Here is a 17,017-nt window from a genome sequence, read left to right as displayed (position 1 = left end):
TGACGGCTTTGGAGATTATGGGGAACATATGGCCCTACCGCCGGGCTCTTTATCTGCATTTTCTCATAAAACTGCCGTCCATGTGTGTTTCTGCGGCCGGCCTCTTGCATTTCTAAGGGGCCTTTGAAGAGAGGGCCGAATGCGCGCGGGGGCTGCGGGCGTCAGGCACCTTGCGCTCCGCGGAGGGTCCCGCAGCCCGGCCCTGGAAGCTTCGCGCCGGACTAGACTGGCACGGACGCCGCCTCCATCCTGAGCCCTGAGAGGGAAAACGAGAGCTAGAAAGCAAAGAAATCGGACTGGTGACTGCCTGGCAGGGGTGTAATTCAAACTGTTGTGAGCAGACGGCAGGAGGGAGTTGCCAAGGTAACGGGAGATTCCCACCCGCCGCCCTTTCGCTAAGGCCGGGGAGAGGGAAGCCTCCCTGTGCTGGGTTGGGGCCAAGCCCGCGCACAGAGGTCGCTGGGAACACGGCTGTCTTGGGACAGAATTACATTTCTTTTTCCCTATCATCGATCAGTCAAACAAGTTATCTATCGTACAGGCTTGCAGGCTCCAGCACCGATCACCACACTGTGGGTTCTCTCTCCCCTAATCCTGCCAGATTCTCACCATATCTAGAGCTGCTGGGTCAAATACACGGCACATCGTTAAATTAGCATTTCCAATAAACAATAATTGTTGTATTGCATGGGACACACTTGCACGAAAATATTCATTGTTTATTCTTACACATGGATTTGTGTTAGCTGCTGTCTCTCACAACCCTAGCTACATCTGCTCACTCTAAGGAAAATACTGCCTTCTCTTTTAACTCGAGTCTCCAAGGCTCCGCACCAAAGCTCTCCAGCTGAAAGAATGGCTGATTGAGGTGCCTCAGCTCCATCCCTCTGAGCCTCACCTACTCCTGGAGCAACGGCTCTCAATCCTGCTGCACCTTAACTCACTTAGGAAGCTTAAAAAAAAATCCCAGGCCGCACCCCTGACCATTAAATCCCAAAAGTCCATTCCACAGGAGTTTAAAGTATTTTTTAATATATAAGTAGAACAAGTAAGTCTTACAGGGTAAATACTTTGAAGGGTAACCCTCATTCAAGAATGTAATGTTGTGTATCCATGTATTTAGTTATTAATGATTTCCTTCTACTAGGATGTAACCTGTGTGAGAGCAGAAATATCACCCCAGCAGCTACAACAGGACTGCTACATACTCTGTACTCAAAAATATTTGCTCTCTAGTCAAACTTCATATACTTCTACGTGTTCCACACCCCAAGCCTAATAATCCTTGCCCCATGTAAATGCTCAGCAAATTCCTATGGATGGAACAGATGCTGAGTTGGTTCAGTCACTGCTTTCCCACCCTCACTGATTCCTAAGATGGAATGCTTGGACACTCTATCTTGAACACCATCTGGGTTTACTGATCCCACCTAACACACCCATGCACACACAATATGCAAATTCCTGATCAGAATCACAAAAACAAGCAAACAAACAAAGCCCAACCATGCCTCCATGCAAACCTGGACTTGGACCACTAAGAATCCAGATTGTTCTAAAACTACCCAGTTTTCAATATAATTTTACAGCACCAAATACCAGAGTACCTAGTTTGCTACCAATCCTTAGTGAACTGGACTTTGAGGGTTTTCCTTGGTCACAGAAACCAGGGCACTGGGAAATATTAAAGGTGATTCTTCCATCTGCTCAGTACTGTCTAAAGCATCTTCAGATCCATCTTGAAACCTCTTGGTTGGAAATCTAGTTGGTAGGCTTAGCTGGAACGTCAGTGCAAGAAAAACTGCCTTCCCTGCACCTCCTCCCCAATCCTTATTTCACAATAGAAAGTGAGTCCCTGGTCATTTAGCTCAGATAATGAAAGACTGAAGTCATGGGTTGACTCTGCATGTCCAGAGACTGCATTCCTAAAATTCACTAGTCATACTGCACCATCATTATACCCAAAGAGGACCCAATGTAAAGGTGGATAGAGGCACATTATCATCATTGCCACTGGAAAAACAAAATTGACTTGATTTCTCCTAAGAGTATAACTGTAAAAGATGGTAGGACATTACAAGTCAGCTTGCAGAAGAAGCATGTTAGAAGTTTTGATATGTATCAATGTACTTCACTGTTGTGCTTTTATTCATTTGATTGATGGGGGCTGCACAGCTGATACCTCTCATCTGGACAAAAAGTCAACTGATTTTTCCTGTTACTATCAAATAACCCACAGAAGCAGAAGAACCAGAAGTTTGTCAAAAAATTATAAACATAAAACAAGACAAAAATCCAGTAACAGTACCTTACATGAACTTTTAAAGTAATTCCTCATTCACAGCCGGGCATGGCGACTCACATCTGTAATCCCAGCACTTTGGGAGGCAAGGGCAGGTGAATCACCTGAGGTCAAGAGTTTGAGACCAGCCTGACTAACATGGTAAAACCCTGTCTCTACTAAAAATACAAAAATTAGCTGGGTATGGTGGTGGGCGCCTATAATTCCAGCTACTCGGGAGACTGAAGCAGGAGAATCACTTGAACCCAGGACGCAGAAGTTGCAGTGAGCCGAGATCATGCTATTGCACTCCAGCCTGGGAGACAGAGCGAGACTCTGTCTCAAAAAAAAAAAAAATAATCACTTCTTCATTTACATAGCACATTGTCTTTAGATCCTTCAAAGCCTCCTATTGCCTTAGAAGAGGTACCCATGAGAAGTATAGCGTTAGTGATTAATGATTAAGGAGGAACTGGAAGTTAAAAATCAAGGTGAACTTGTGGCTGATTTTGAAAGGGAGTGTAAACTCTGTTCAAACCACCTTGTTTTCATTGCTTTAATTATATGTGAAAAGGTCCTTCATTTGGGGTCTCTCAGGTACTAAGTCCTACTGAGTACCTGGAACACTGCCATAGCCAGCCAGAAACTGCTGTCAGTGAAACATGAGAAAAAAACATAAGGTTCGTTTTCATATACACGCACATTTTAAGCAAGCAGGCAACACAGCATAGTGTTTAATGATGCAGGGTGCTGGCATTAGACTAGAAGTGAATTCTGGTTCTTTCCATTGTTAGCTGTGGGACCGTAAGCAAATTGCTAACTTTTCCTTGTTCATCTTCCTTATCTGTAGAATGAGAATAATAGCATTGCCTTCCTCATCAACTTGGTGTGCAGAGTAAGTCATGTAAAATTAGTTAATTCATGTAAAATGTGTAATTTAAGGTAATGCTTTGTGCAGACTAAGAGTTCAATAATTGTTGACACCATTATCATCATCATCATGCAAAAATCGCAATGAACAACTGCCCATTTGGCCACTTTTATTTTTTACAGAGGTGAAGCAGGAGAAATGAATGCACACAGATGGCACACTATTACTGATTAAATATGCTATGAAGCAACTGCACTAATATTAAATTATGGTTTTTATTATTCATTTTATTCAAAATTATTGTGTGAACACATTTTCAAAAATAAAGTATAGTCAATGGAAAAAGGACAATGCATTGTCTGAACCTGTATATTGCCTGTAACTTTTTAAGCACCAAAGATAAACTTTACCCAACTCATAATTATAGCAAGAACTGAACCCTTCTGTGTCAGTATCAAGTGTCCTGACTTGGTAATTGGTAGAATTAAGTTCTTATTCTGGCTTATCCCTGACTCGAGTATCCTGTGTCTTTATTTCTCCATCTACTTTATGAAGACAAAATAAATACACTAGAAGACAAAAGTTCGCCACAGGAAAGAAAAAATGCTGAGCCTCAGACTAAGAGCAACAAACAATTCTGGTAGGGAATTTTATGGCAGTGATACTGTGTAAGAGACAAATCTGTTGATTTTGAAAACAACCTGGATGGCTCGGGCAGTTCTCAGTGCTTCTTGCCTATCATCCAGAGATGCCAGATTAATAAATCAGAAAATGTCCATGAAGATCTTTGTACTAATCATAATATAAATATGTGTACTCTTGATGTCTCCTTAATAAGACTAACAAGAATAAAAATAGATAGCAGTTATTACATGTTTACTGTACTCAGGATACTGCACCAAGTCTTTGGGGCCAGAGATGGTATCATTTGTGCCTTTTGTCTTATTCACAGCACCTGGCACAGTAAATATCATTAAGACATACTTATTGGCTGACAATTAAGGAATTTATATCAATTCCAAAACCTGGGGATAGGTTTGCAGGTAATTGGGCTTTGAAGCAGTATTTTTCAAACTTCTGGTTATGACCCATGAGTAGGTTATGAAATTACTACAGTAGGCTAAAAATAGAATTTAAAAATAAATGGAATAGAAAATACCAGCACATAGGGCAAGCAGCAAGTCAGTCTAAGTGTTGAAGCTTATATATACATGAATAAATGTGTATACTAGCTCATGATAAAAAACATATTTTTTACTTAGCTGTAGTTAAGATTTTCTGAAAAGTGCCCCATAGAGTCTTTTGAAAACATGGGTCTGGAGGAAAATATAAAATATTATTTAAATATTTTTCTTCACAAATATGCTTAGCAGAGTACTTTTAAATACCTAGTCAAGTTTTTTATTATTATTTTTAAAGTGACTCACGCTTCTGCTTCTTAAAGGAAAGAATGGCTAGATTGCTCTCCAGGCTATGTCCCTTTTTCCATCTGCCAGTTCCTTTATATCACAAAGCTGGTCCCTGTTCCCCTGACATTACGATGTTGGCTTTGAGGTGTTTTTCTCAAATGTGCTCCTCAGCATTCACTATTCCTCTGCCTTTCTTTTACTGCAACTAAAACATAGCATTTAACACAGAGTCTGACACGGTGTGGGTGTCTGCAAGAAATATTTGTTGAATTAAATGTTGGTCAGGTGGCCGCCTGGAAGGACATAAATAGATTATGGTGTGTAACAGAGTAATGCTAGTGGGCCTACTTAGGAACAGAGTAACTCTGGCTCAGCTGTACGCTGCATTCGTTAACTGTCAGGTTCAATGTCCTTTCTGGACTCAAAGACTCCAGTTGTAAGAGAAAAGTCTAATCCGTTCCAAAAGCAACTCATTCAAAGATGAGAGACATACCATCACCCTCAGACCAAAAGGCACAGAGAGCTCCACCCCCAGGATAACTATATGCCCGGAAATGTAATGTTTAGGAATAAGGAGGCACTTGGGCATTTAAAAGAGCCCAAATAATGACCACTGTATTTATCAGTTTTCTGGTTTATTAAAAAAAAAGGTAGCTACGTTTGATAAATCCTTCCCATTCTTGCTTGAAATTCCTATTAAATCTCAGAAGCAACTTCGAGACTGTTTCTCCCCTAGTCTTCTGTATTGACTTTCCAGGATGCAACACTAGCTAGGATGTTCAGAAGCCAGGGAGTGCCTCTGGGACACACAGGGTATGAATCAGCCCATCTTTACTTTATGCACCCTAGACACCCAAAATGACAGACCCTATCTGTACCACCCTGAGATGCCCCAGGTATGCTATCCATAAGTGCCTAAAACCAAAGAGCAAAGACAGAAGAGGAGATACTTGAGAAATGATGGATCTTTGGTGAAAAAAGCTTATGATCCATGAGCCATCCATAAGTACGCTAGCTCCCATACTAGGAGATAATAATGGTAACTGCCATTTACTGGGCATTGATCAAGTTTGAAGCTTTTGATTTTCATTACCTCCTTTTGTTCTAGAGCAACCCACAAAGGTTGTATTGTAACTCCCTATTTACCAATTAGGAAATAGAGTTCTGGAGAGGAAAAGTGGCTAGCCCAAAGTCACACTGCTTATGGGTGTAGGGAAAAATATCAAAGACCTGTCTAGCTTTAGATCCCATGCACGACAATATGGAGAATGAGACTTCTTCCTAACTCCTGCTGACCTTTTCTATCTTTCATTGTAAAATTCAGGACCATGAACTGACAAGGATAATCCCAGGGAAGAGTCAGGCATTTTCCAGAATTTGTGAGATAACTGCTGCTTCTCTAGTCTAGTTTATTGAAAAAGAAGAAGATTTCCAAGACAAGGTGGATGAAATACTTTTGTAATGAATTGGAAAAAAAAAAAAAAACAGTTCCAAGGTTGTAGAAGGAAATTAAGACAAATGTCTAAATACCAGCAGTAGGGAGCAAGACCCAGAAGAGGAGAAAGAGACATATTACACAATGAGAGTGGTAAGTGAGACATTTGGATCTTCCAAAGCAGAAACATCCTGTGTCCCACAGAAAACTGGGAGGAAGAAGGATTCACAGACTCAAGCAGATGTGAGGAATCTTCTCTCTGGCTTCGGTGAGAAGAAAAGTTACACTGGAAGATGATGCTTCTTTGCCAAGGACATCAGAGGCCAATATGAACCGGACAAAGTGAATTTTTTCACACAATAAACAAACATTTACTGAGTGTCTATTGCATGCCAGGCACTATGCTAGGGCCAGATGAATGCAGAACACAAGGAGAGAAGCAGCATAAGCCTCACAGTGCAGCACAGACTGCCCAATAAACAGAGGCCACGCAACTGCTGCATTAATCCAAAGCATAAAACATTCTTTGCAGAAAGGGGCCCTCATGACAGAGACTTCACAACCAGGCTTCCCCTGGGAAAATCCCTCTACAAAAGCAGAGCACCTAAAAGAGCCCTGCCTTAGCCAAGGAATAAATCCCAGGCATAATCTAAAATGCAAACTGGTCTTCAGGAAGAAAAATTTTAAATGATAAATAAACAAGCCAAAAAAAAACCATTTTGATCCCATGGTAAAAGACACTAAAAAGAAATAAAGATACTGTTTGAGACAGGAGCAAAAATGAAATTCTGACTCAACATTCTTCAGTGATTCCAAAATGAAGAAAAAAGGAAGGCAATTTAACATAAAACTACCTGCAGCATGATATACTGGATTTGATCCTGGAATGGATAAAGACATTAATGAAAAAAAATTTCATGAAATAGAATAATGTCTACAGTTAAGAGTGTTATAGCAATGTTAATTTCTCAACTTTGATAAGTGTGCCATGGTTACGTAAAATGTTAGCATTACAGGAAGCTGAATGAAGGGTATATGGGAACTTCTGTCCTGTTTTGCAACTCTTGCAGATCTAAAATATCACTTCAAAATTTAAAAGACGTCTTATTTTTAAAAGTTTTTAAAAACTGCTTCACAGGACACTCTCAGGTGATTTCTGATTTTAAAAGAAAATATAAAGATAAGAGGGGTAGATAAGAAACACCACATGGACCAGCCAGAAGCCAGGCTTATCCACAGCCAGGGCCCAAGCCCCTGCCTCCACCCGCAGGTCGAAAAAGCTAATGAAATCATGGGCTACATCAACAGAACATAATATCTACTACAGGCAATAACAACACTGCGCTGGTTCAAACCACATATGGAAAACTGTATCGCCTGCTTGGTTGTACCTTTGAAAAAGATCGCAGTATTTTCATAGGTAGAAAACAAAGTCTCTAATGAGGGCTAGTTGGAAGAATGAGGAAGAACTAGAAAGGAAAGGATAAGACTTAGAAAACAGCTTAGCTCTTAGGGAGCATTTCGGTCTTGAACTTGAAGGGCTGCCCCATGCAGAGGAAACACTTACTTTGTGAATTTCCCGAAAGCACAGCCAAGACCATGGTTTGAGTTTACATACGGAGACCGATGTTGGAATTCAGTGTAACAATTCTGACCATTTTACCCTCAGAATTGAAGTCAAGGGCTCCTGTGATGTTGTGAAATATGTATTTGGTCTTCATCCAGTTTCTTGGCAAAAGGCTACTAAAATCCTTGAACACTGCATAGTGAGAAGAGTATCTTTTGTAGGCTGATGAGATGTCGGTGGCTGGGAGCCCCTAGGTACTTTCAAGATGGAGGCTGATCACTGGAAAGACCAAGGCATGATTAGAGGGCTGGGACTTTCAGCCCCAACCCCTAACCCCTAATCCTTCACCTCTGGGGAGGAGAGAGGGGCCGAAGTTTAAGCTGACTACCAATGGGTAATGATGTAATCAATCATTGCCTAAGTAATAAAGCCTCCACAAAAACTCAGAAGAACAAGGTTAGGGAACTTCTGGATAGCTGAACATGTGGAAGTTCCTGGAGGGTGGTGCATCTGGAGAGAGCATGGAAGCTCTGCATCCCTTCCCCCATACCTTGCCCTATGAATTTCTTCACCTGTCTGTTCATCTGTAGCCTTTAAAATATCCTTTGTGGTAAATGAGTAAATGTAAGTAAAGTGTAAGCTTGTCTAGAAAATTAAGTGAAACTTAACTTTATTTCTAACTCACTGGATTAGAAATATAGAAACTTAGCTATATTTCTAACTCACTGGGTATGAATTAGGGATCCTATGATTTATACCCAGTGAGTTAGAAATATAGATGACCCTAGGATCCCCAATTTATACCCAGTGAGTTAGAAATACAGCTGACAACCTACTACTGTGACTGATTGGCCTCTTAAGTGGGGTGGGGGCTGGCAGTCTTGTGGGATCAAGCCCTTAACCTGTGGGATCTGATGTTACCTCTAGGTAGACAGTGTCAGAATTAAATTGAATTAGAAGACACCCAGGTTGTATACCCTGGAGAATTGCTTGGTATGCAGGGAAAACCCCTACACAGCTGGTGTCAGAAGTGTTTTGTGGAGTGGAGAGTAGAGATGAGAAAAAGCAGTTTGGTATTTATTTCCACTGTCTATCTCTTTAGCTCCCCATGGTAGGAAATAAGTAGAGGCAAGATGAGCATCTGATTGGAGCTTGGACTGGATAAACTCTCAAGTGCCTACCAATTTCAAGAGCCTGTGATTCTCTGGTGAAGAAGAAGAGCACTTCTAGAGACTTCTCTAGAAGTTTGTGAATGTTGTAGGGTCTCTCTGGGAGACCGTGGGCATCCAGGTTGCCCAGTGGGAGTCTGTTTCAAGGCCACTGGAAAAGCAGGGACCAGGACAGAAAGACTGGGCCACAACAGAAAAGAGCACACAGCAGTTGCAGGTATCCTGAATTTGGTGTCCCATGTAGATATGAACGTGTCACATGCTTTGTGTAAGATCAGTCAGCATCACAGAACCATAGATCCTTTTTAAAACAATAACTTCAACTTCTATTTTAGATGCAGGGCATACATGTGCAGGTTTTTTACATGGGTGTATTGCATGATGCTGAGTTTGGGGTACAAGTGATATGATCACCCAAGTAATAAGCACAGTACCCAAGAGTTAGTTTTTCAACCCCTGTCCCCTTCTCTCCTTCCTCCCTCTAGAATCCCAGACGTAAGCCACTCTAGAGGTCGCTGATGCAGTCTTCCACCAACTGTAATTAAAATGTTAAGGGATAAGCAGCTGATTTCCCATGAAGGCAATCCAGTCTGACCCTTTGTCAGACACAGTTTTACCCTATGTTGAACCAAAACCTGTCATTTCTTCCCCAGTACATTTGTCTGCAACCTCGGGTGTGACTCTCATATGTTCCTTGGCCTTATTTTTATTCAATATACTGGGTCTCTTTAATTATTTATGATTTAACAAGCTGATCACTCTCCTCAAGATACTCTCTAGTTAGTCAATGACCTCCTAAAATGCATCATTTAAATTAGCCCACATATTCTAAATGTGCTCTGACCACTACAAAAAGAAAACTACTGGAACTATAATTACACATTAGGGACACTGTAGTTCTATTAACGTAGCATATGTCTTCTTGGCTCCTATTGGCTTTATCATCAACAACAACCCGACGTAGAATTCCCTCAAAACAGGCACCATTTCATGCTATTATAACTGAATTTTGGAAGACGATGGTTAGATTGTGCTGTTCTGCTAGCTTGCCAAAATCTTTTTGAACATTGAGATTATCAGCTGCCACACCAGCCTTCCCTGCCAGGTGCCAGGTTTGTGTCATCTGCAAACCAAGTAAACCTGCTTTCTGTGTCTTCATCTAAGTCATTGATAAAACTGTTTAAGATACTAGAACAGTCAATCATTCACTCAACAAATACTTACCAAACATCTACAATATATATGTAAGGTGCTCAAGACAGAAACCAGAGGAGGAACTGTATTTGTACTGGGGCAGATGCTACAGTTGTTTGCTTTCTGTTAACAATGATGTAGACTTCATTCCATGAAGATTTAACTCATTAGGTACGTGTTAATCACTTACTCTTCTCTTGGCATCATGCTAAGCTTCATTAAGGGAACAAAGGAACTAAAAGCTACAACCCTGCTCTCTAGAAGTTTGTCCTCTCAGTAAAGAGGCAAGCTTTGACACACACAAAAATGTATGATATGAGACAGGCAGTATTCATATAATTGGCAATATGAGTAGTCCAGATGAGATATTTGATTCTGGTTGGGACTTTAATGTCACTTCATTTAAAACTACAAAAATAATTATAGATTTTTAGAGCTGAAAGGGATAACAGAGGTCTTCTAGAACGATCCTTCCCTCTCACCTCATCTATATTACTCTCAATGAATGGGGAGTGCTGTCTCTTGAGTAGTTTTACTCTTCGTTAGATCTAATAATTGTAATGACATTCTAGCATTTCCTGTGTTAAATAAAAACTTATGTCCCTGTACCTTCTATCTGTAGTGTAAACACTCAATAATTTTGTTGAATAATTAAATGAATAAATTCTAATTCTGTTCTCTGAAACTGGAAAAAAATATAGGTCTGATCTAACCATTTGAAGGCAACAACTATGTCTCCTCATTCGGTCTTGACTTCTCTATCCTAAACACACGATTTCTTCATTTGATATGGTTTGGAGACCTCCCCATCCCCACATCATTCTTGTCATTCATGTTGTGGCTCTGTGCCTAGCATGATACAAGCACTCAAGATATGTCTACTGAATGAATACATGAATAAATAAACTGGAAAACTCCAGTATGTCAATATCAGCCTCAAAGAGAAATTCCCATCACTGAACATATTGCTGAAAATGTGATCAGAAAAGTGAACCTGTTGCAGTTCCCTAGCACTGAGCATTATAATTCTATTAATCTGTAATGTTGCTTAGATGCAGCTTTTTCTATTGCCTTTTTTTTCTTGTGAGGGGCAAGGGCGTGGAGCCAACCCACTAATGCCTCTTACTGATTTTGTAGTGAAGTAAAATCTGTAAACCTTTCACACCGTGCCAACTGGATAACTTAGTGGTAAAGCCCCCAAATGAATGTTTATCAAGAAAGGCTAGACCACAGCATTTATTTTCATGTGACAAAGAATGGTATATCCCTCTGGGCATATACATCTTTCTATGGTCATGGTGGTATTCTGACCACCATAACAGCTAAGCCCTTGGGAAATTCAAAATTCTACAGTATTCTGAGGAGGAAGCCTAAGAAGGCTGGCACAGCAAGAAGCCTGGAGGAAAATGACAGGGTAAGTTGACCTTTTTATACCAAATGGTATACCCTTTAGACTGGGCCCACTACCCCCGAAAGATACTCAATATGTCAGTGCCAGTGTTCCTGACAAGGAGAAATTTCCCTCAAATTGAAATCGATCCAGGAAAGTGTCAGGCCAGTAAGACCAGTAGGAGTTGGGGCTTTCCTGACGCCAGCTTTCCCAAGGCTGCAAGCAAGGTCAGGCAAGAACCAACCTGGACATAAAGGGGGCAGAACATGGCTGCTACGAAGACGCAAACACTGGCTGGCGGATGTGACGCGCCAGCATTTGTTGAACACCAGGCTTTTTATATGCACTCTCTCTCATTCTCCATCAATAAACCTATTAGGAGGCATGACCATCACCATTTTATAGCGGTGGAGACTGAGGCTTAGAAAGGTTCCAAAATTTGCCCAGAGTCACAGAAATATAGTCATACAACCTGGCTAAGGCACCCCACCTGTCTGTCTCCAAAGCTTTTGCAGTTAAGCACCATGACATGCTGCTTTTTTCTCACGTGTTTATTCACTCTTAACAAAGAGTTTGTCAAGTACTCTCAGTGTCACAGGCCTGTGCTAGGTCTGGCATATAGTGGTAAATAAGACACACACTGTCCTTCACAGAGTTTAGCATTCTGAAAAGAATAAGAAACAACCGAACATGTAACTACAATGACGTAGCATAAATATCCCAGGAGGAGAAGTTAAGGGTAAGCTCACCCAGCATGAGGGATTAAGAGATCTTCCCCATGAAGTTGCCTTTAGAGGGAAGTTTAAAGGATAAGCTAGCAGGACAAAAGGGAGAGGGAAAGAGGCAGAGAAGGAATAGACTTTTAAGATTTGAGAGTGGGTGAGACACACTGACAGGTGCTGGGGCCTTGTAAGGCTGGAGGGAAGGGTGGGAGTGATCAGAAACTCCCAAAGAGGTGGAAGAAATGGACAGAGTGAGGTTAGAGGGGGCTTGGAAATGGACTGGAATTGGTAATGGCAAGAAATGGTAAAGTCACATAGATGTTACCTAACTGGATCTCACAGATTCCTATGGGTAAGATGAATGCTGAGCAGTGGGGACCAACACTCCAGAAAGGCATTCCATGTTTAATGTAGTCAGTGATAATTTAATGTAGTTTCTCTAGCCTTGTGAAACCTGCTCTGTAAAAATCTCTGAACCTCTCCTGTCTCCTTTCTTTTGCCCACCCTCAAGGCAATAAGACGGAGGGTCGAGTAGGGGATGAGGAGAAAGCACAATCTAGTTCCTTTCTTTACGTGACCTGCCAAGCCTGAGATAGAGTCCACCTTTCCCACTTGACAAACGAGGAAGCAAAAGCTTAGGGTAGTTCGGAGACTGTGGGAGACTGAATGATCGGTTCCAATCCATCATTCTCTTTAATAGCATATGTATCTATACCTGGGCATGTTTTGTGGTGCAGGGAGTGTATTTCTCCTCTTCTTGACTTTGAATTTGATATTGCCATTTGCTTTGGCCAATGGAATATTAGCAGACGTGTTACGTGCAGAAGCTTGAAATGTGCTCTATAGTTGGGTATGCCTTGTTGCATTTTTACCACTGTCAGAGGATCATGCCCTGCAGCTGCTGCTCCTCAAACCTGGATCCTGGAATGAATGGCACAGAGCATACCTAAACCTTGTCTACAGCCTAGAACTAAGCTCAGCTGAGATCAGCAAACTCCAGCTAACTGGAAGCCTGAAGCAAAGTCCACTTAACTTCAGTTAATCCAGACACTTGTGTATGTATGTGTGAAGTGTTTATGGTTGCATGCCATGGAATTTGAAGGTAATTTGTTATGCACAATCGTCATGGTAATCACTGACTGATAAGAGATTACTCCAAGCTTACAAAGAAAGTTCCTGGAATACACAGAACTGCCTTGCCATGGAGCTAGGCTGCCCTGGAGGCTGGCCCTCTAGGGAGGAAACAATGCAAACAGCCACCCCACTCCATGCTACCCACCCCGCCGCAGCCCTGCCCACCACCTGGCACTCACCTGAGTCTGAGGCTGCTGGGCTCACCAGGCTGAGCAGCTCCCGCTCCTTCTCGTAGTCCCCTTTGCAGAGCAGCTGCCCCTCCTTCAGGACAAACTCGTCACCCTTCTGAAGCTGTCGCTCGCAGACACAGCAGCAGAAGCAGCTCAGGTGGTATACGCTCTTCTGGGCCCGCATAACAAACTCATTGGGTGCGATGGCCTCAAAGCAGCCCCCACATTTGACAGCAAACAGCCTGGCAGCAGGGAGAAAGGAAGTACATGCACCATGAGTGAAATCTGGCTTGGTCCTGGGTCTCCCCTGAAGTCAACAGCAAAAGGAACTTTAAGAAGTTGAATACGAATGTATTCGAAATGGAATGTACGTTAAATGGGAATGTACTTTAAATTCAGGTTATCTATTCCCTAAGGAGATCGAAGCATTCAGTTGAGTCACTCAAAGGCCTAAGAAGGGTGTCTGACTGGATAAAGAAAATCTGGTACATATACACCATGGAATACCATGCAGCCATAAAAAGGAACAAGATCATGTCCTTTTCAGGGACGTGGATGGAGCTAGAAACCATTATCCTCAGCAAACTAATGCAGGAACAGAAAACCAAACACCTCATGTTCTCACTTATAAGTGGGAGCTGAACAATGAGAACACATGGACACAGGGAAGGGAACAACACACTCTGGGTCCTGACAGGGGCTGGGGTGTGGGGAGGGAGAGCATTAGGGAAAATAACTAATGCATACCTAGACTTAATACCTAGGTGATGGGCTGATTGTGCAGCAAATCATCATGGCACACATGTACCTATGCAATAAACCTACACATCCTGCACATGTACCCCACAACTTAAAAAATAAAAAATTAAAAAAAGAAGAGTATCTGAGTTAGTGCCCAGAATGTATTTGCTGTGGCTCATGACACAATGCTTTCAAAGGCTGGTCTACAGACTGGCCCCAGGCAGGCTGTTCAGAATTCCTGGGGGAGCATATTATTTAAATTATTGAAATCAACAATAACAGTAACAGAAATGTCCAGGCCCACTCTTATCAGTGTGTAAAAGGATGTGCCCCAGAATGTGAATGCTTAACAAGCTCTTGAGGTGTGTAAGATCTTAGATGTGTCATCTAGTTTCTGAGAAACTGCATCCCATCTTCTCAGCCTGATATTCAATAGATTCAACCTATCTCTCAAAACTTAACTCTTCTTTCACTTATTTTCAACAAAACAGTTGGAGTATCTATTATATACACCAAGCCAAAAGTAGTAAGTGCTAGTGGTGTGAAGATGAATAAAGGAAAATCCCTCTCAGAATTGAGTTCAGGCTAATGGAATAGACAGACATATCCAACTAACTAAAGTGGAGGGCTGTGGGAGTAGAGGGAGAAACAACTGACCTGCAGGGAGTGCGTGGGGGGTGCATTTATTATGTATTTAATAAATCTCAATCGAACAAAAGACCGGAAGGAAGGAAGGCTGGCAGGCACAAAGGGGTGGGAGGAGCGACATTCCAAGGGGAGGAAACAGCCTGTGTGAAGGCCTGGAGCCATAAACAGGCATGGATGCTCAGGTTGTAAGCTGCACTCCACCAAGTTGGAGGCAGGTACCTCCAGAAAGGTGGCAGTTGAGGTTAAGTCATGACCCAATCACACACTAAGGGGCTGGACAGGCAAGTAATTGGCATCATTATTACCTGCCAGCTCTGACCACCAGGATCCTGGAAGCCATGCCCCAGACTTTCCTTTCTCCCAGCTGTGGGTTCTGGCCCCTTCTGACGGGGTTTCACCATGTTGGCCAAGCTGGTCTTGAACTCCTAACCTCAACTAATTGGCCCACCTCAGCCTCCCAAGTGCTAGGATTATAGGCATGAGCCACTGTGCCAGGATTGAATGTTTTTTTTAACATGATAATATCCAAGTTCTGAATTTTTTTTTTTTTTTGAAACAGAACCTCGCTTTGTCACCCAAGCTGGAGTGCAGTGGCGTGATCTCAGCTCACTCCAATCTCTGCCTCTTGGGTTCAAGCAATTCTCCTGCCTCAGCCTCCAGAGGCAGGAGAAGCTGGGATCCCAGAGTAGCTTGGGTTGCAGGCGCACACCACCATGCCTGGCTAATTTTTGTATTGTTAGTAGAGACAGAGTTTCACCATGTTGGCCAAGCTTGTCTTGAACTGCTGACCTCAACTGATCTGCCCACCTCGGCCTCCCAAAGTGCTAGGATTACAGGCATGAGCCACTGTGCCAGGCTTGAATGGTTTTTTAACATGGTAATATCCACATTCTGAAAAGGAACTCTCAGCTGTTTGAAGAGTAGAATGGAAACAGAGGTAGTCAGATGAATGGGCAGCCAAGAAATGATCAGGGTCAGGACTCATACAGCAGAGGTAAGTCAGAAAGAAGGGGCAGAACCCACAGCTGGGAGATAGGAAAGCATGGGGCATGGCTCCCAGGGTCCTGGTGGTCAGAGCTGGCAGGTATTGATAAAACCAAGACTCCAGTATACCACATTGCTCATTTCCTACCTCTGGGCCTGTCTATGCCATCTCCCCATCCTGGAAAGCCTTCCTTTCCTGTTTAATTTATCTGAACCCAAACCACCCTTCAGGATATAGCAGTCCCACCTTTTCCTTAATCTTGCCCTGATCTGCATCCCCCAGCCTGAAGTGACTGCCCCTCCTTTGAATGATGATACCAGGAACTACCTCTGTGGGTCATTCCACAGTCATCTGTAGATGTCTCAAAACTACAATACAAAAAGTAGTGGGCACTGGAGGCCTGGGCTCTGCTGCCAGCTCTACAGATAACCATGCCAAATCTTGGGCAGGTTCTTTAGCCTGTGCCTTCATACCTCCGTTTCTCTGTCTGCTGTTAAGATGTTAGGCCAATCTCTTCCAGCTACAAAAATCCTACGATCATTGCTTGCAATTGCTGGCTCAAAATATTATCTTACTCTTGCCTTATCATTTTACTTTTCCCATGTTTATAACTTATCTTGTCAACAGCTCCTATTTCAAGAACAAGGCCTGTGGAATATTTATATACTCTCACACATGGTGGGTACTCAATAAAAGTTGATTTTATTTGACTCATGGATCTAATTTGTTCACCCTCTTTCTGAAATAACATAATATATATAAACAGCCTAGCAAAGGAGCTGACACATAATAGATACCCAATAAAGATGTCTCTTCTCTTCCTTGTCACTCCAGAGAAATAACCATTCAGGATAACCTATGAAAAAACTAAAATTTAAAGCAGATCCCTCTGTTTCTTTTATTCTTTTTAAAATTGCTTGATGATAACATAATTGTGTAAGTCAAAACTTTGGCATAAGCACAGACACAATATATCCTAAGATTATCTCTGGGATTCATTCACTATAGCATTCATTATACTATTTCCAAAGTAAAGAGTTTTTTTTTTTTTTCTTTTCTAAAGTAGTAGCAAAATAGAGCAGAAAATACTTTAAAAATACTCTGTTTGTCCCCACATGCCAGAGCAGTCAGTAGATATGGAAGGGTCAGATGGCATACAGGAGAGAATGCCAAGGGGGCATAGAATGGCTAGAGAAAGCAGATAAAGCTCCACATCACTCTCCTCTTCATAAAGCTAGATATGAGCTGACTCAGAGTCTATCCAGGGAACCGAGACCACCTTGCTCTGCTAATGAGCCCCA

General features: G+C 42.1%; 1 protein-coding gene across 1 annotated transcript in view; it reads right to left on the bottom strand.

The window, feature by feature from the left end:
• Window positions 1-15,132, bottom strand: part of LMX1A (LIM homeobox transcription factor 1 alpha) — a 45,528-nt gene extending 30,396 nt beyond the window's left edge. The window contains exons 1-2 of the mRNA XM_032291122.1: window positions 15,037-15,132; window positions 13,352-13,649 (exon numbers count right to left, since the gene is read on the bottom strand). Coding sequence (XP_032147013.1) covers window positions 13,352-13,649; window positions 15,037-15,132 — 394 coding nt within the window. The remainder of the gene's footprint in view (window positions 1-13,351; window positions 13,650-15,036) is intronic.
• Window positions 15,133-17,017: the final 1,885 nt, after the last annotated feature.

This window comes from Sapajus apella, unplaced genomic scaffold (assembly GCF_009761245.1).
Source record: "Sapajus apella isolate SASKATOON/1434 unplaced genomic scaffold, GSC_monkey_1.0 scaffold25, whole genome shotgun sequence".
NCBI classification, from domain to species: domain Eukaryota; kingdom Metazoa; phylum Chordata; class Mammalia; order Primates; family Cebidae; genus Sapajus; species Sapajus apella.
Note: the sequence above shows the minus strand (reverse complement) of the source record. Positions and strands in the feature narration are given on the sequence as shown.